Source organism: Erpetoichthys calabaricus, chromosome 17 (assembly GCF_900747795.2).
Source record: "Erpetoichthys calabaricus chromosome 17, fErpCal1.3, whole genome shotgun sequence".
NCBI lineage: Eukaryota > Metazoa > Chordata > Cladistia > Polypteriformes > Polypteridae > Erpetoichthys > Erpetoichthys calabaricus.
The window spans coordinates 8,521,036-8,541,407 of NC_041410.2; the positions used below are offsets into that span (position 1 = coordinate 8,521,036).

Genomic DNA, 20,372 nt, shown 5'->3' on the forward strand with positions numbered 1-20,372 from the left:
GATGAACTCGCCAGCTGCGTTCTGGTCTGCACTTGCTGCCTCGCCATGTCTTACGACAGAGTGAATGCCTGATCGCTTCTTAAATCTGTCGAACCATCCATGACTAGCCTTGAATTCTGGTTCTACTACATCCGTAGATGTGGATGGTTCTTTCTGCTTCAGGTCATTGTAAATGATGCGAGCTTTCTCGCTTATGACTGTTTCAGTAAGTATATCTCCTGCCAACTCTTTCTCTTTTATCCACAATAACAGCAGGTTTTCCATTTGTTCGTGGATAGCCGACCTTTGCTGTGTAATTACGGTCATGCCTTTTGCTACTTTTACACTCTTTATGGTCTCCTTTTGCTTTAGTATTGTGCATATCGTGGACGTACTGCGGTCGTAAATTTTGGCGAGTTCCATCACACGCACACCTCTCTCATGCTTTTCTATAATTTCCTGCTTCAACTCGACTGACAGCATCCTTTTCTTCTTGCTGCTGTCCTTTCCACTTCCTACCTTCTTTGAAGACATGGTTAATGCCCAATATGTATGATATGGCTCTGGGTAGAAGGGGTAGAGGTTTCCGGGTAAGAAAGGCGAAGCGGAAACTAGCAGTGACGTTTCGGAGCTCGGCTCGTAAAACGGGCAAGCCTCGTACACCGGGCAGAAATTTTGCTCGGATCGCGGCACGTAAACCGAATTACTCGTATACCGAGCTGCTTGTAAACCGGGGTTCCACTGTATATATACATATATATATATATAATATATGTGTATATGTATGTATATATATATATATATATATATATATATATATATGACAGCAACACTCATAACAATGACAACACAATTACATTGACAATCATGTTACGTTATTTTTAAAATGTTTCCTTTACTTTTTCATAACCTCTTTAACACACTACTTCTCCGCTGCGAAGCGCGGGTATTTTGCTAGTTATATATATAAATAGAAGATTATACCATAGAATGCACAGCGTAATAGTAAACTAAATGTAAAAACATTGAATAACACTGAGAAAACCTTGAACAACAGAGAAAACTTAACACTGCAAGAGTTATCCGTAATTTAATAAACCACCAAGAAAAGTAACATTGCAACAATGCACGCTACGAACCGATCGCTGTAAACAGAAGTGAAAACAAAAACATGCCGGGTGCATTCTTTAACTGCCTTCTCTGCCTTATGCGTCCAGCCCCCTCTGTCTCACACACCTGTGTGTGTGTGTGTCTCTCTCTCTCGTGCGCACCTTTATGTGTGTGTCTCTCTCTCGTGCGCACCTGTGTGTGTGTCTCTCTCTCTCGTGCGCACCTTTATGTGTGTGTCTCTCTCTCTCGTGCGCACCTGTGTGTGTGTCTCTCTCTCATGCGCGCCTGTGTGTGTGTGTCTCTTTCTCGCGCGCCTCTGTGTGTGTGTGTGTGTGTGTGTGTGTCTCTCTCTCTCTCGTGCGCACCTTTATGTGTGTGTCTCTCTCTCTCTCGTGCGCACCTGTGTGTGTGTCTCTCTCTCTCGTGCGCGCCTGTGTGTGTGTCTCTCTCTCTCGCGCGCGCGCGCGCCTCTGTGTGTGTGTGTGTGTGTCTCTCTCGTGCGCACCTTTATGTGTGTGTCTCTCTCTCTCTCTCTGTGTCTCTCTCTCGTGCGCACCTTTATGTGTGTGTCTCTCTCTCTCTCGTGCGCACCTTTATGTGTGTGTGTCTCTCTCTCTCTGTGTCTCTCTCTCGTGCGCACCTTTATGTGTGTGTGTCTCTCTCTCTCGTGCGCACCTGTGTGTGTGTCTCTCTCTCTCTCTCGTGCGCGCCTTTATGTGTGTGTCTCTCTCTCTCTCGTGCGCACCTGTGTGTGTGTCTCTCTCTCTCTCTCGTGCGCACCTTTATGTGTGTGTCTCTCTCTCTCTCTCTCGTGCGCACCTTTATGTGTGTGTCTCTCTCTCTCTCGTGCGCACCTGTGTGTGTGTCTCTCTCTCTCTCTCGTGCGCGCCTGTGTTTGTGTGTCTCTCTCTCTCTCGTGCACACCTTTATGTGTGTGTCTCTCGCTCTCTCTGTGTCTCTCTCTCTCTCTGTCTCTCTCGTGCGCACCTGTGTGTGTATCTCTCTCTCTCGTGCGCGCCTGTGTTTGTGTGTCTCTCTCTCTCGTGCGCGCCTGTGTGTGTGTGTCTGTCTGTCTCTCTCTCTCTCGCGCCTCTGTGTATGTGTGTGTGTGTGTGTCTCTCTGGTGCACACCTTTATGTGTGTGTCTCTCTCTCTCTGTGTCTCTCTCTCTCTCGTGCGCACCTGTGTGTGTGTCTCTCTCTCTCTCGTGCGCGCCTATGTGTGTGTCTTTCTCATGTGCCTGTGTGTTGCGCTTGCTTGCTCTCTCTCTCTCTCTCGCTCTCTCACTGCACAGGGAGAGACTGAACATGTGCAGAAATCATCAGCACACATGACTGCTCAGTGAATTGTTGGTGGGCGTGGCTCTGTCTTGCGTCTTGCCTGCCATGGTCGGCTGCCTTAGTGGATTATATATATAGATGGTGCGTGGTGAACACACACAGGTGTCAATGGAAATGAGCATGATGGAGAACTGCTTTGTCATGTGCATCTTATTGCTAATAAGGAGTGTGGTGGGCCACAGCCGGGACGCCTAGAAGGATTGGGAGAGGGACTACGCCTCCCCCGGACCACGAGAGGGCAGCCGCCGTGGTTGGTATGGAGGCCACGGGAATGGAGCATGGAAGCTCAACCCTATAGGGGCCCGTGGCCACCGCCAAGGGGTGCCCCAGACGACTGAGGAGCCCTAGACGTCAGTGCTTCTGCCACACCCTGAAGTGCTGGTGGAAGTATTACCAGGGACACCCAGAGTGCTTCCGGGTGCTCATGCGGCACTTCCGCCACACCAGGAAGTGCCGCAGGAAGCTCATCAGCAGGCACCTGGAGCACATCCGGGTGGGAATAAAAGGGGCCACCTCCCTCCAGTTGGGTGGAAGAGGACGGGATGAAGCTCGGAGGAGTGGAGGCGGTGAAGACAGGACTGTTGAGAGGCCCGGATTTGAGGGTGATTGGTGCAGGGGCACTGGGTTGTGTGCAGGACTGATTACACCTGTAAATACTGTAAATAAACGTGTGTCTGGTTTGGAACCGTTGGTGTCTGCCTGTCTGTGTGTGGGTTAGGGTTTTTGATACTTTTGAATTTTCCTACTTTAATATTCTTTAACCTGCTCTGTATGTTTTTGAATGTCTTTAGGGGACTGGGCGGTCTCGTGGCCTGGAACCCCTACAGATTTTATTTTTTTCTCCAGCCTTCTGGAGTTTTTTTTTGTTTTTTCTGTCCACCCTGGCCATCGGACCTTACTCCTTTTTATGTTAACTAAGGTTGTCTTATTTGAATTTCTTATTTGTCTTTTATTCTTCTTTTCTTCATTATGTAAAGCACTTTGAGCTACTTTTTGTATGAAAATGTGCTATATAAATAAATGTTGTTGTTGTTGTTGTTTATGAAGTCTTTTATTTCTGACCCAGATTGGACCTTCGAGCTTTTCAATTCCGCTTAGTCTGGGCTGATTATTACTTTCCTTATTTTCTGAATTTGCACATAGATTATTATTGTTCTTTTGTGCATCCTTTTTTGCCTTCTTTTCTCTCTGATGCTTTCATGTCTCTTGTCGACGCGCTGCTCTTTCTTCTTCGCCTAGTTGTTGACGTGCAATCTGGAACGTTTACAATTTTTAAGAGTTGGGAGCACATGAAGTGTGTCTGCCAAAAGCATTCCAACAACTGAGAGCTTAGATGTCCGTGATCTTGTTTTAAATTGTAATGTCTAGTCTCGCGGGACATCCAAGTGTCTTTCCGAGTAGATCACATCTCGACCCAAGATTTTTTTATTACAATAGAGAGACATCTTACAAACACGTCCTCCTTTGGTTCCTTTTTGGTCCAGAATCTTTTCTCTACTCGTTCTCTCCCCTCTCTTGGAACACCATTTTCTCCAGTGTTAGGATTACTTGTGCAAATTCCAACTCTCGGCCCACCCAATTCAGAATTCTGCATCGACTTTCTCCTGCTTACAGTAAGAGTCATCTGATGGTCCTCACTGTTGATCGTCTTTGTCACTTATGTCCCCTTGATTTACCTGTGACATTTTTTCCACATGCTGTGGCACTACGCTCCTGTGTTTCTTTTCCCTTTGGACCCCCAAATGTCACCTACTATCATCCTTTCTTCAAATAGCCCACTGTTGCCTCTGATCTTTCTTCTTTTCGACCTCTCTGTGTTTTTGCTTATACCACCTGAATGTAAATTATTCTGTCTTTGGTACCCTGGCAGCCAAATTTATTCTTGCCTTCCGCTGGAAGGCACTTGAGTGCATTACTATGGACATTTGGCAGACCTCCTTTTATAATTTAACACACCTTAAATTTTCCGCAGCTCGGATTGATGGTGCCTCCAAGCAGTGCAATTGAAACTTGATCTACTGCTGCTGGGGTGACATGGTGGTGCAGTGGTCAGACTATCTGCCTTGAAATTCTTTGTTAGTTGTGGTAATTACAACTCAAAGACACATGATATTCTATATGGTGTTCCACAAGGCTCTATCCTGGGTCCGCTGCTCTTCTCAATCTACATGCTTCCATTAGGTCAGATTATCTCGGGACATAACATGAGCTACCACAGCTATGCTGATGACACACAGCTGTATTTATCAATAGCACCTGATGACCCCCATTCTCTTGATTCACTAACACAATGTCTAACCTGTATCTCAGAATGGATGAATAGTAACTTTCTCAAATTAAATAAAGAGAAAACCGAAATCTTAGTGATTGGTAATAATGGATACAATCAGGCTATTAGAAATAAACTGGATGCATTAGGATTAAAAGTCAAAACAGAGGTAAAAAGCTTAGGGGTAACCGTTGATTATAATCTGAATTTTAAATTGCATATTAATCAGATCACTAGGACAGCATTTTTTCACTTAAGAAACATAGCAAAAGTTAGACCTCTTATAGCATCGAAAGATGCAGAGAAATTAATTCACGCGTTTGTTTTCAGTCGACTAGATTACTGTAACGCACTCATCTCAGGACTACCCAAAAAAGACATAAATCGTTTGCAACTAGTGCAAAATGCAGCTGCTAGAATCCTTACCAGGAAAAGAAAATCTGAACACATTTCTCCAGTTTTGATGTCACTACACTGGTTACCTGTGTCATTCAGAATTGACTTTAAAATTCTGCTTATGGTTTGTAAAGCCTTAAATAATCTCACTCCATCTTATATATCGGAATGTCTGACGTCTTATATTCCAAATCGCAACCTCAGATCCTCAACTGAGTGTCTCCTTAGAATTCCAAGAGCAAAACTTAAAAGAAGTGGTGAGGTGGCCTTCTGCTGTTATGCACCTAAAATCTGGAATAGCCTGCCAGTAGGAATTCGCCAGGCTGATACAGTGGAGCACTTTAAAAAAAACTGCTGAAACACATTACTTTAACATGGCCTTCTCATAACTTCACTGTCATTTAATCCTGATACTCTGTATATCCAATTCATTATAATAACTATTCATTCAAAATCTGTACTAACCCCTACTCGCTCTTCTGTTTCCTTTTCCGGTGTCCTTTTGGTGGTGGCTTGCACCACCACCATCTACCCAAAGCACCATGATGTTCCAACAATGATGGATGGATTAAAAGCCAGATCTCTGTATGACCATCACCATCAAGTGACTCCATGAGAACCCTAACTACAAAGAGGACTATTTCATTTATGTTAGGTAGAATGCCCAGGGGGGACTGGGTGGTCTCGTGGCCTGGAACCCCTACAGATTTTTTTTTTTTTTCTCCATCCATCTGGAGTTTTTTTTTGTTTTTTCTGTCCACCCTGGCCATCGGACCTTACTTCTTTTCTATGTTAACTAATGTTATCTTATTTTAATTTTGTATTTTGTCTTTTATTTTTGTTTTCTTCATTATGTAAAGCACTTTGAGCTAATTTTTGTATGAAAATGTGCTATATAAATAAATGTTGTTGTTGTTGTTGAAGTAAGGAGACCACACTTTCCTCCCATAGTCCTAAATTGGCCCAAGGGGCTGTGTGTGTGTGTGTTTGCTCTGCGACAGCCATGCACCCTATGCGAGCTGGGATAGGACCCCTATCCCACAACAAGACCCTGGTGTGAATTAAGCAGATTAGAAAATGAAATTACATGACTAATGGTGCTCAGTTGTTCAAATTCAGGTTTCCTGCATGCGTCGACTTTGCTTTTCTGTTGACTTATTGTTCCCTTTTTCATCTTTTCTGTTGTGGCTTCATCTTCCTCTTCTTCTCCAATAAATGGACTTATATTTTGACTCGGGCTGGAACAAGGTGGGTTTCCATCTTATGGTTGTTTATTGTTGACATTTCCTGTCATCTTGTTTTTGATTTCATAAAAACTGATTGTACAGAAAAATGGTGGCACCTTTATTGTACATCAGGGGTCTCCAACCTTTTCTCCCCCCTGAGAGCTACTTTTACAAAATGAAAATGGCAGAGAGCTACTCGTGTTTTCTAACATTAATTCTCATAGCTTATTTCAACCCAAACAAAGTGAATACGCTTGTTTTGCCTGAACATTTACAAAACGTTGGTGTCCACAACTCACATTTTGCATTAAAACATCACAAAAAATATTGAGTTCACCTGCAAGTGCACTTTGTACGTCTGTATGCATTGTCTAGCGTATCTCACACTATTGAATTAAAACATGAATGCTGTCAAAACAAAACAATGCAATTCCAAATCCACAGATGTGACTTATTCCTTTGTCATTTTGTCACATGTCACTGTGTCACTTTATTCACAGGTCCAGTTCCATGTGTGACGTGTTTTTTAGTTTGTCAGATGACTGGCACTGAGGTGTCTGGCGGAGTGGAGCCACTGAGGTTCACTCTGATGGAGTCATTTCAATGTTCGTCTGTCAGTCTTGTTCTGAACTTTGACTTCATGACATTCATGTCAGACTCACTGAGGTATGGAGACCCAAACACAGCGGACATTTTCAGAGCTGCTTGGTGAAGATTCTTATAGTTATCTGACTCTACTAAGCTCCAGAAATGCTGAGAATGCTGTTGAGACTTTAACTGTACATTATTCTGAAGATTTACTAATATATAATATATAAAATCAAGCATCTGTCTGTATGTATGTCTGTCCGCTTTTCACGAGAGAACTACTTAACGGATTTAGATCGTTTTTTTCTATAATTTGCTAGAACATTCCGGTTGATTTTGCGACTTTTCTCATTTCGTTCTGTATCAGAGTTCGCTTGCGGTGCCGATTTATTAGCGCGAATCCGGGCCGAGGGGCGGGGCCTTCCTCACTCACGTGTCAGCTTCAGGGGCGTGGTCCTTAACTCCGCTTAGCTAGCGAACGAGAGAACAATTGAATTCAACTTTGTTTGATATATAAAATCAAGTGTTACTTAGGTCTTGTTGAGTTTGAGTCCGGATATTCTCTTAAGTGTCTGCTACATTGAAAAGAGAGATTGCAATTCAGATTGTGGATCGTGATAGGATTTTTTTTGGAAAGATCGCCCACCCCTAATGTGACTAATCAAGTTCTCAAATTTATGTAGGATTCATTAACCCTTTGGTGAGCTACTTGGGGGTGGCGCAGTGGGTAGCGCTGCTGCCTCGCAGTTGGGAGATCTGGGGACCTGGGTTCGATTCCCGGGTCCTCCCTGTGTGGAGTTTGCATGTTCTCCCCGTGTCTGCGTGGGTTTCCTCCGGGCGCTCCGGTTTCCTCCCACAGTCCAAAGACATGCAGGTTAGGTGGATTGGCGATTCTAAATTGGCCCTAGTGTGTGCTTGGTGTGTGGGTGTGTTTGTGTGTGTCCTGCGGTGGGTTGGCACCCTGCCCAGGATTGTTTCCTGCCTTGTGCCCTGTGTTGTCTGGGATTGGCTCCAGCAGACCCCCGTGACCCTGTGTTCGGATTCAGCGGGTTGGAAAATGGATGGATGGATGAGCTACTTGGAAAGGGGTTGCAAGCTAACGGTAGCTCGTGAGCGACGTGTTGAGAGTCCCCGTTGTACATGGTGTACCGTAGTGGTCTCACACTTCAGTCCTGGAGGGCCACAGTGGCTGCAGGTTTTCATTCTAACCCTTTTCTTAATGAGTGACCTTTTTTTGCTACTAATTAACTCATTTTAATTGACTTGTTATTGAAGACTCAGATCCCTCAATTGTTTCTTTTTCCTTAATTAGCAGTCAAACAATAAGGAGATACAAAATGAGCCAAAACAGGGCCAGAAGACGGTGTCCATCATGCTCAACTGCTCAGGTCCACAAAACATTGTCACAGAGCTCTTAGAAAACAAAACAAAATCGATAATTTCAGAAAAGTCTGCTATTGCACAATGAGAGCAGCAACAAGCCATGGAATTAAAGAACGGGTTTAATTAATGACAAGAATCAGAGCCCCATTAAGTAACTGGTTGGTGTGAAATTGGTTGGAGTTTGAGGCCCTGACTGAGTTGGACTTCTGTTGGTTCACTCACTTCAGGTGTGATTTCTGTTTAAGGAAAGAAGTAGAACAATGAAGAAATTCAGGGGAACAAATCTTAAAAAACAAGTCCATTAAAATTAATTCAAAAGAAGTTAATTAGCAGCAAAAACAGGTCACCAATTAAGAAAAGGCATAGAAAGAAAACCTGCAGCCACTGCGGCCCTCCAGGACTGGAGTTGGGGACCCCTGGTGTACAGCATCTCATAATCAAACCAGGTTCTGCTCCCATCATTGAAAAAGCTGTGCTAGTAGTTGGCTAAAAAACAAAAACAACTTCCAGAGAACACATCTGTTGGTGTAACGAATCCAGCTTGCTTCTGCCTCTTGGGAAGATCACAATACAAATAAATCCTCAAAGAGTCCATCGATCCATCGTTTTGTCTTGAATGGTGCTGAAGGCGTAATGACGATTGACTTTGGACCCCTTGATAAGACAGTAGAGGAATGGATTTAATGGCACAGAATATCTAAATGTTGTTTCAGATTAAGTGCGTCCCTTCATAGTTGATGCGTATCCATTTGCGAATTGAGTTCTTTTTCCCAAATGCTTGATTATCAATGCCACAAGAATGGAAAAAACCCTCGACTGGTTCCACGAAAACGAAGGTACAGCATAGGGGGGTCCTCGGGTTACGATGTCTCAAGTTTACAACGCTCACTTCCCATAAACACTTAAAACCAATTGAGACGCGAGTGTTTTGGATTACGCCGTTAGCGTCGTACTTACAGACTGCGTGGGTGAACTAGTTTGGTTGCGCGCGGCGGAAGAATACGCAGTAATGTGGCGTACGAGTGAGGGAGTTGGCGAACTAGTTTGGTTGCGCGCGGCACAAGTGTTCCGTTTGTGTTGCTTTGTTTGGTGACTTTTTGGCCTTTCAAGTTCAAAGTTTATTGTCAAGTGCACAGTAAGGAAACACGTATCCCTGTACAATTACATTCTTTCTTTGCTGTCCACACCAAATGACAAAACCAACTGTACGAGCCATGTCCTAGTTATATAAGATTCATAAATGTTTTACTAAGATGACAATGCATAATCTATGGAAGGTTCCCATAACCCCCATAAGTAGAATTGAATTGGTATATTCTAGCCATTTCTAACAGCTCTGACTAAACATTATACAGTGGACCCTTGACTTATGAACTCAATTCGTTCGCGAGGGCTGGTTGTAACTCAAGTTGGTTGTAAGTCAAGACTATTTTTCCCATAAGAAATAATGGAAATGCCCTTAATGTGTTCCGAACCGCCCACAGCAACACTTAACATTTTAATAGAAAAGGGTTCTATCCATCCATCCATCCATTTTCCAACTCGCTGAATCCGAACACAGGGTCACGGGGGTCTGCTGGAGCCAATCCCAGCCAACACAGGGCACAAGGCAGGAACCAATCCCGGGCAGGATGCCAACCCACCGCAGGAAAAAGGGTTCTATAATGTGCATAATTTACCAAAAACACCAATACTTTTTCTAGTGTACTAACCATCCATCCATCCATCCATTTTCCAACCCGCTGAATCCGAACACAGGGTCACGGGGGTCTGCTGGAGCCAATCCCAGCCAACACAGGGCACAAGGCAGGAACCAATCCCGGGCAGGATGCCAACCCACCGCAGGAAAAAGGGTTCTATAATGTGCATAATTTACCAAAAACACCAATACTTTATCTAGTGTACTAACCAAAAAGTTATAAAAAGTGCATAGCCTACCAGAAACAACAATTTCATACTGTACTCACCATTTAAGTTGACATCATTGGCTTGCAGGAAGGGAGGAGGAGAATGAAATGGAAGGTGGTTATTGTTTGGAAGTAGCCTCCTTATACAAATCTTTTCTTTGTAAAATTGTCGAGATGGTGGATTTCGACATGCTGTACATATTGGCGAGATCGGTCACACGAACGTCACTCTCATATTTCCACACACTTTTCCTTCTTCGTTTCGATTGTGATCGCTTTCTTTACCTTCGCTTCCTTCCTTAGCAATTATTGAAATAAATTATATAAATCACTGCACTGACCGAAATTACATCCACAAACACACGTATCTGGGCTCCGACTGACGCTTACGAACGCTCTGGGCTGTTTGTTTACAATCGCACAAGGGGATACACATGACCGCATTCAGGTCGTAACGCAAGACGTTGGTCGCAATTTAAAACAAACGTTTTGGTCGGAAAGTAAGTTGTTCGCACGTCAGGCCGGTCGTATATCAAGGGTCGACTGTACTCAGTTAGTGACCAGCCTGGCCATGTGTAAGGCGTAGAGGGCACAAGGTTTTAAACCGTACCCGTGCCTATGGACCTTTTAAGTGTGTGAAGTAACTCGTGCTTATTTAAGTGCAAAGCCGTACGCTTAGGGCGTACAGAAGAAGAAATGAAGAACTGTTAAGTACACAAATAACTAAAGTTTCTCAAGAAAAGCTAAGTTTAGAGAAGATACATTTTTCCTTTTTTTTGCCTTTTATTCTACGTGTGTAACTATTTTTTCTTTAATCTTGTGTGGATTAGATTGAGGGTTCGCTTCCCGGTTCCTCCCTGTGTGGATAGCGCTTTGAGTACTGAGAAAAGCGCTATATAAATGTAATGAATTATTATTATTATTTGCTTTTAGTCAGTCAGTCAGTCATTATCCAACCCGCTATATCCTAACTACAGGGTCACGGGGGTCTGCTGGAGCCAATCCCAGCTAACACAGGGCGCAAGGCAGGAAACAAATCCCAGGGCCGGGTGCCAGCCCACATTTGCTTTTAACTTTCACTAAATATTTTTAAAACAAACTTTTGGACCGAGAGATTTTTTTCAGCACGCGTTTCACCCGTGCTTGATCTCGCCTTATACTTCAGTGGCTACACCAACGTATAAAGATAAACATAAATAATAAGTAGCAGATAGATAATAAGTAACAGAGGCAGCATAAAGTATAAAAACAGAAGTCTAATGTACTGGTAGGTGTGTGATGGACAAGCCCAATACAGTTGTGTGAGGTTGATAGAATGAGGTACACCACGGTTATAAACTCCAGTCAGTTATTGAGGAGTCTGATGGCCTTGGGAAAGAAAGAGTTCTTTAGCCTGGAAGTCCTGCATCTCATACTTTTATACCTCCTGCCTGTTCGTGATGGGGGTGTGTGTGGTCCTTGAGGATCGAGGCAGTTCTCCTGTGGACCCTGCAGTTGTAGATGCTCTGCAGAGAGGGCAGTGGGGTCCTGGTGATCTTCTCAGCAGTCTTTACCACTCTCTGCAGGCGTTTGCGGTCCATAGCAGTAGTGTTTGCCGTACCACACGGTGATGCAGCTGGTCAAGATGCTCTCAACACCTCTCCTTACATCTTCATATCGTAAATCATTCTTGAGGTAGATTGAAAAGTTAAGTGCCAGCTTAAGTGAAAAATTAAAGAAAACGTATCAAGTAATTGCAACACAAACACTGACTTGATCAGTTTTAACGTGAAAAGATGCCAACGAAAGAAGAGAAGAAGCAGGCCGCTAGGGTGGACACAAGAAGAGCTGCTCAGGAAACAGCAAGGGCATCGACCTCTGAGCAAACGAATGATAAATGACAGAGAAAGAAAGGGGAGGAAAACTAGGAATGGTCAAGTCAAGTGTATTCACCGCATGTTATCATGCAGTGCGCCGTTACTGATTTATATAATAGACTGGGGGGCTCTGCCTCGTGCTCACCGACCCCTGGCTTTGGTTAACCCGACATCCAATTTAAAGAGTTTGTTATTTTTATGGGAATTGTTACATATGCATTATTTTCACTTTTACTTTAAAACTTCAGTTAAAACAATATTTGGAATGACCTTTTCTTCAAGATCGCATTGAATTTTCTGCCATTTGGATTCACATCGTGACAACACAACGTATAACTGCCTAGGAGTGAATTTCGTTTCTTTCTCTCTAATAAGTAAACCGACTTTTTCGAATGTTTGTCCCTGTGATTTGTTAATTGTCTTTTCAAAGCTATCCTAACGGGAAACTGTAAATGTTTTAATACGACTGGCATATCAAGATCTCCTTTGGTGTCTCATGTTAGATGGACTACATTATCTTTCTGGTCGCCTGTTAAAATTTTACAAGTCAGAATTGTTTGACCGATTTTGAATACAACTAATCTCGTCGTGTTGCATCAATTACAGAACAACATTACGATACGTCCTTCCTTCATTCTACAGTAATTCATGTGGTGGAAGACCGGACGGTGTCAACGGTTGTAGATATTCTTCGTGATGTTGTAAGTTGATGTTTTCATCTTCCGCACCATCACCACCAAATGTATCAGCAGAGTCTAGTGACACGCATTTAATCAATTTGCTGTGTAACCGATCGACATTTTTGGCGTTAATTTGTTTGACTTCATTGTTTCTCGCGGCCATATTTAAATGAATGGGCGATTCTAAACTGGATCTTCATGAGTGAGTGTGTGTGTGTGTGTGTTCATAAGTAAGTAAGCCCTTTAATGGATTGCTGTCTGTCCAGGTTAAGTGCCAGAATGCACCTGACGACTGTGGTCTTGTTTGAAAATAGTTGTATGGCGTGACTTGAAAGAATCTCACGGTAAAAAGTCTCCGTCTCGTGCAACTTCCTTCCTTCTTACAAAAGTCACATCTTGTCTCCCAAGATTTTTTTTTATTATAATAGAGATAATTTCCCCTTGAGATTAATAAAGTAACAGATATTTAGATGTATATGAAAATGAGTCACTGACATATTTTGACAGCAGTCTGTGAAAGGAGGGAAAAGTCTGAACAAGCGAGACGTCATTCAAGGGAATTGCTAACGATGTGCTTTGTTATTTGCAGGATGTCACATTTCTGCTGCGGGGAGGTTCGCCTTGAATCGTGGTATCGGGTTTTGCTTTTCCGCTATTGCTCCCTGACACCCTTCAATGCACGTGATGAACCGCACAGCTTGTACAAGAAAATGAGGTGGAATGTGGAGCTCCTGGAGAACAGTTGTCCAAGTCAAGGAGAAGCCGAAACCAAATAGTGAGTAAAGACATCTTAGCTGTGAACTTGTCACGGCGCTCTGTGCGTGCAGTCGGTGAAGAGCGCAATACAAAAATGAAGTGAACGGAGTAGCCCAACAACAGTGCAATGGGATTTTTGCATCTCGGCTCATTACTTCCTTTATGGGTGGCAGGGTGGTAGCGCTGCTGCCTCGCAGTAAGGAGACTGGGTTTGGTTCCCGAGTTCTCCCCGTGTCTGCGTGGCTTTCCTCCCACAGTCCAAAGACATGCAGGTTAGGTGCATTGATGATCCTAAATTGTCCCAAGTGTGTGCGTGTCCTGTGGCGGGTTGGCGCCCTGCCCGGGATTTGCTCCTGCCTTGCACCCTGTGCTAGCTGGGATTGACTCTGTGATCGTGTGTTAGAATATAGCAGGTTGCAAAATGACTGACTTTCTTCATTAGAAAAAGAAAAAAAAAAAAAGCCACCCCAATTAACTGTTAAAATGGCCAAACACCTAAGATCTAGAACAACTTAATCGTATAAAAAGGTTTTATTGTCATTGTTTTTGAAATGAGAACACTCAGACCGTAAGTTTCATATTAAAAAAAAAAAAAAACAAAATGTAAAGGTGAGTGGTTTAAGGGTTAGGAACAAAATGGCAACTCCTACATTCTATTTCTTTTCAGCTACTTCCTCTGTTGTTGCAAGAGCAACCCAGAGACTTTCAGCAGCAGTGCCCAGATGTCATTCTCATGGTCAATTGGGAAGGGCATCCAGATCTCTCCTGACCCAAACAATGAAGACATCTATTCATGGTAAGAATGACAAAAGGAGGACAGTAAGACATTGGGGTGTGTTGTCACATCATACAGTGCATCTGGAAAGTATTCACAGCGCATCACTTTTTCCACATTCTGTTATGTTACAGCCTTATTCCAAAATGGGTTCAATTCATTTTTTCCCTCAGAATTCTACACACAACACCCCATAGTGACAACGTGAAAAAAATTTACTTGAGGTTTTTGCAAATTTATTAAAAATAAAAAAATAGAGAAAGCACATGTACATAAGTATTCACAGCCTTTGCCATGAAGCTCCAAATTGAGCTCAGGTCCATCCTGTTTCCCCTGATCATCCTTGAGATGTTTCTGCAGCTTCATTGGAGTCCACCTGTGGTAAATTCAGTTGACTGGACATGATTTGGAAAGGCACACACCTGTCTATAGAAGGTCCCACAGTTGACAGTTCATGTCAGAGCACAAACCAAGCATGAAGTCAAAGGAATTGTCTGTAGACCTCCGAGACAGGATTGTCTCGAGGCACAAATCTGGGGAAGGTTACAGAAAAATTTCTGCTGCTTTGAAGGTCCCAAAGAGCACAGTGGCCTCCATCATCCGTAAGTGGAAGAAGTTCGAAACCACCAGGACTCTTCCTAGAGCTGGCCGGCCATCTAAACTGAGCGATCGGGGGAGAAGGGCCTTAGTCAGGGAGGTGACCAAGAACCCGATGGTCACTCTGTCAGAGCTCCAGAGGTCCTCTGTGGAGAGAGGAGAACCTTGCAGAAGGACAACCATCTCTGCAGCAATCCACCAATCAGGCCTGTATGGTAGAGTGGCCAGACGGAAGCCACTCCTTAGTAAAAGGCACATGGCAACCTGCCTGGAGTTTGCCAAAAGGCACCTGAAGGACTCTCAGACCATGAGAAAGAAAATTCTCTGGTCTGATGAGACAAAGATTGAACTCTTTGGTGTGAATGCCAGGCGTCACATTTGGGGCAAACCAGGCACCGCTCATCACCAGGCCAATACCATCCCTACAGTGAAGCATGGTGGTGGCAGCATCATGCTGTGGGGATGGGAGACTAGTCAGGATAAAGGGAAAGATGACTGCAGCAATGTACAGAGACATCCTGGATGAAAACCTGCTCCAGAGCGCTCTTGACCTCAGACTGGGGCGACAGTTCATCTTTCAGCAGGACAACGACCCTAAGCACACAGCCAAGATATCAAAGGAGTGGCTTCAGGACAACTCTGTGAATGTCCTTGAGTGGCCCAGCCAGAGCCCAGACTTGAATCCGATTGAACATCTCTGGAGAGATCTTAAAATGGCTGTGCACCGACGCTTCCCATCCAACCTGATGGAGCTTGAGAGGTGCTGCAAAGAGGAATGGGCCAAACTGGCCAAGGATAGGTGTGCCAAGCTTGTGGCATCATATTCAACAAGACTTGAGGCTGGAATTGCTGCCAAAGGGGCATCGACAAAGTATTGAGCAAAGGCTGTGAATACTTATGGACATGGGATTTCTCAGTTTTTTTATTTTTAATAAATTTGCAAAAATCTCAAGTAAACTTTTTTCACGTTGTCATTATGGGGTGTTGTGTGTAGAATTCTGAGGAAAGAAATGAATTTAATCCATTTTAGAATAAGGCTGTAACATAACAAAATGTGGAAAAAGTGATGCGCTGTGAATACTTTCCGGATGCACTGTAAGTGTGCCAGTCACTGTTTGGCATTACAACTGCGCTTCTTTTAACTTCACCTGGTTGTTGTCTGGTACAAATCTTGTCATCGATATTTTACCCACTTCCTATTGTCCAAATGACTTGAAATCTTGCACACTTACTTCCGATGACAATACATGAATCAATAATCAGTTTCACTAATTGATCAATTAATCCATGTTAATTAAGAAATGAAATTTTCATATAAAAGAATAGTTCAAGATTTCACCAATACATGGTGCTAGTAACACATAGAAATATTTAAGGAAGTGTTAAAAATATTGATTACAAAATTATACTAAAACAAACCCAAGACTAAAAAGTTGAAAATAATTTTATATATAAATACTTAATATAAGTGTTTTTGTTAAAAAGTGTACTAAAGTAAAAAAATAAGTCTCTCATACATCACTCGTAAAATAAAAGCATGGGCGCTTTTCATCAATCAACATTCAAAAAACACTTCTTAAAATCGTAGCAAAAGCTCCCACCTTTTATTTTTATAATTATAATTATGACATATTTTACTCCCAAAAGAAAATCCTTGGAAGGTAATGGGAGAGGACATAACTTTTGGATAATTTGACAACCCTGGGTTAACACTGATATCCTAACTGACTACAAGTATATTTTCAAACATTGTGCATGTGCTCCACCTATTATTGGAGTAGCGTACTTGTGTTGGGTAAACGCCTGTAAAAGCATGAAGTGCTTAGGGCGCATGTGCTGCCGATTCTGTTGAGGACCTACAGTTCGCCACGGGGCCAAGTGTACAACACCAACAACAACTAGCTAGTGAGTGATCAACACAGGGTGTGCAGGAGCAGACTTGATATTCTTAATCCTTATCCCTAAATGAGGTCTACTCAAACCCCACTCCTTATAGCGGCAATAAAGTTCATCCATAACTTTCAACAGCACATCAGGTGAGAAGCTTTCTTAGGTGTAGGAAATGCATTTGGCAGCGGTAGCTAAAACAAGAATTGTAGATATTGAACAGCTTCTTAAAAATAGTGGCTTTAATGGAAAGTCTCAAACATGGCAGCTGTATTCCCCACTGACTTTCATGCAACATCAAACTAGGTTTTGTCTGTTGCAATGGATGTTTAATGGTTTTAACATAAATAGCAGCAAGTAGTTGAAGAGAGAATTGATTGGACAGCCCTTGTGCAAGCACCGCCCATTTTCTGTGCAATGGATTTAAAGTTAGGACTCTGGATATGTGAGATGGCCACACTATCCTCCACCACCCCACCCATTAGGTGTTTCTTTTTTTAATGGTGTGGTTTGAATGAAGTATACACTCAGGTTAGTGTTAGGTACATTTATTTATTTTGTGTGGACCATTTATTCATTGCCCCCCCCCCATCTCAATTTTAATTTGACATTTCCTTTGCTTGTAACTATTTGACATCTTGTCAAACACTTTGGGCTTCATTCTGTGTATGAGATTGTGGAATAGGAATAAATGTTGGAACTTTGGTGTAGAAGGCCACTTGGACTATACCTACAATACTGTGACAATCTACTTTAAAATTCACAGAAGAGGTCCAGAGTGAGACGTGTAGGACAGCAAGTTACCAGTTTAGTACTAAACGCTGCTAAAGACCAGGTATAGTACAAATCCTCAAAAGTTGGTCTGTCATTTTCATTTCTGTAGGCATCCTTCCACCGTGTTAATTTTTAAAAAATAAAATAAAAACCCACACACACTCTGGTTCAAGGTGGACTGTTTTAAACAAGCTAAATTCCTTTTCCATTTCTGATCACGACCAACTATTCTGCCAGCCACTTGTACATTTTAGAACGATCAAAATGAAATGCCAGACTCTTAAGACCGCCACACACCTTACCTGTAAATGCCGCAGTGTCACCCCTCTTTGTGTTGCATAACAAGACTCGGAACATTTAGGCAGCAAGTTTACTGTCATTTCTGCAGGATACTGTGTACCCATCCAACAATGAAGTTCCAGCCACTTCTCAACCTTGGCACCGAAGAGCCATCCACAACTCAAGCCACAGACTGCCTGATGGAAATCCTGCAGAATCCGTGGATGGAGGGCAGCTTACCTTTAGGCTGCAACCCTCAAGTTTCTGGGCCGTGCGACTGCCTGTCACTCGCTCAAGGTGCTTACTTTTCTTAGAGCAATCTGTTAAGTTTCAGTAGATTTGCCCAAACAGTCGATACCCTACATTCAGAGTTGGCAAAACACACCAGAAAAGTGTGCGTTCTGAGAAAGACAAGTTTGACGTTTTCCAAAAAATGTTCGGGTACCCAATAGTTGAAGCTGTTTCAGAATAGTTGTAGGTGGTTAGTTTTGTTCATTGTCAATATGAAACCATCTGAGCCGTTTTTCTATTTACAGTAAAGTTCACATTTGTAATCTGATCCTGTAGCAGGAGGTAGATGGTGTGTAATGCTAAAAAAAATCAATTTGATTAAATCCTAACAGTAAAATTATGACCACTGTGGTAAAACTGGCAGATCAGGCAAGTGAACACCAAAAAGGTTTTATTTATGCGCATCAGAAGCTACTAATATGGCTAGGAACAGGCGAGGCCCTCAACCTCAGCCATTTACTTTGTCCCTAAACTGAGGTATCAGCACTTTACCAAATGAGATGGGTCTGATTTGGTTACAGAATGCCACCCTACCCTAAACCAACTGAAATATTTGTCTTTCAAAACACCACGTCCTGGCAAAATGTAAATGTTCAATAAGCAGGTGAAAGCAAGTCCTGAGCTACTTGTGTTACAGGATACAGGATTTGGATGGATGCAAACTAGAGATTGGAGACATCAGTAGACTGGGGGGGGAGCGTTTCAGTCAATTCAAAAATATTTTGTGATTTTTGTACTTTATTTTTTTATAAAGCACTGTGTTAAGTATTTATAAATTACTATTATTCTAATGTGCTTTTTTCAATTGATTTTATTTATATCCAGCAACACCACAGCTGACAAGTCATTACAAATACCCGGGTGCGGGGATATGAACACACTGCACACTAAAAAAAACCAAACACACACAGAATTTATAAATTGTGCATTGCTCTGCTTCACAGTAAATTGCATTTCAAGCTGCCCTCTCATCCTTAATCTTGATTGGCTCACGTAAGATTAGGACCTTCAAGTTTTTCCATTTTCATTAACAGTACCAGTTTAAAAAAATTTGACCCGACTATACAATTCTACTAATGCCCTTTCACAATATCATTTCAAAGTTGGCTTTTACTCCTTACATTATTTTCAGCTACTTAAAAGAAAACCAACACCAGAATCAAATATATTTCTTCCAACGTTCGTAAAAAAAAGTTCAATTTACAATCACAATTTAAAAAGGAAAAAAGAAAACAGACCATTCCCTGCAGTCTGCATTCTAAGGACCGGCGTCTAGTATTTCGTTCAAGGTGCAATTCATTGCAGTAGTATAAAAAAAAATAAAGTTTTCTGACAAAAGCACTTTAAATGGACTTCTGCCGTGGTCCGTAATTAAAGAAATGTCTCAATAGCTGTTAACACTTGCAAATGTTTTCCAAAATGAGAGGAGTTGTACACATCCACTTAGCCACTCCTGAAAAACAGCAATGCTCTCCGAAAAAAAACAGCTCTGCTGTCATGAAGATTCAAGTAAAGCGTGAAGTCTAAAAGCAAATGAATAGGCAAACTACTACCTGGGGGGCTGTGGGGTACACAGGCAACACATCGGCCATCCCAGATATATGAGAGAGAGAGAGAGAGAGAGAGAGAGAGAGAGAGAGAGAGAGAGAGAGAGAGACACACAGAGAGAGAGAGACACAGACAGACAGACAGACAGAGAGAGACACACACACACACACACACACAGAGAGAGAGAGAGACAGAGAGAGAGAGACAGAGAGAGAGAGAGAGAGAGAGAGACACACACACACAGAGAGAGAGAGAGAGACACAGACAGACAGACAGAGAGAGACACACACAGACGGACACACAGAGAGAGAGAGAGACACAGACAGAGGGAGAGAGACAGAGGGAGAGACAGACAGAGAGAGGGAGAGAGAGAGAGACACAGACAGACAAAGAAAGAGACACACAGACAGAGAGGTGGACATCTCTTTTCACTAGATTTTTTTTTTTTTGTTATATATATTACACTAAGTACCTGTACAAAAGCCTGACTGCTCACATTCCACTGTATAAATTTAAAAAACATCTAAAAGTCTCTGGACCACTAACACAGGGCCTGCTTAAGGGGGCGACAGGCTTGTAGTTTGTAAACAAAGTTGAGATATTTTGCCCCTTTATTTCGATTTCAATGGACAATAGAACATGATAATGCTGAACAGAATGGATCTCCTTCATTTAAAAAAAAAAAAAAAGTGTGACTTCTCAAAAACGCCAAGCCAACCTTTTTTGAAAGC

At 42.6% G+C, this 20,372-nt stretch overlaps 1 protein-coding gene across 1 annotated transcript in view; it reads left to right on the plus strand.

Annotated features, from left to right (window-relative positions):
• c17h19orf67 (chromosome 17 C19orf67 homolog) overlaps positions 1 to 13,538 on the plus strand; it is a 51,855-nt gene extending 38,317 nt beyond the window's left edge. Inside the window, exon 5 of the mRNA XM_051920723.1 lies at positions 13,324 to 13,538. Coding sequence (XP_051776683.1) covers positions 13,324 to 13,510 — 187 coding nt within the window. The 3' untranslated portion in view covers positions 13,511 to 13,538. The remainder of the gene's footprint in view (positions 1 to 13,323) is intronic.
• The last annotated feature ends 6,834 nt before the right edge of the window (positions 13,539 to 20,372 follow it).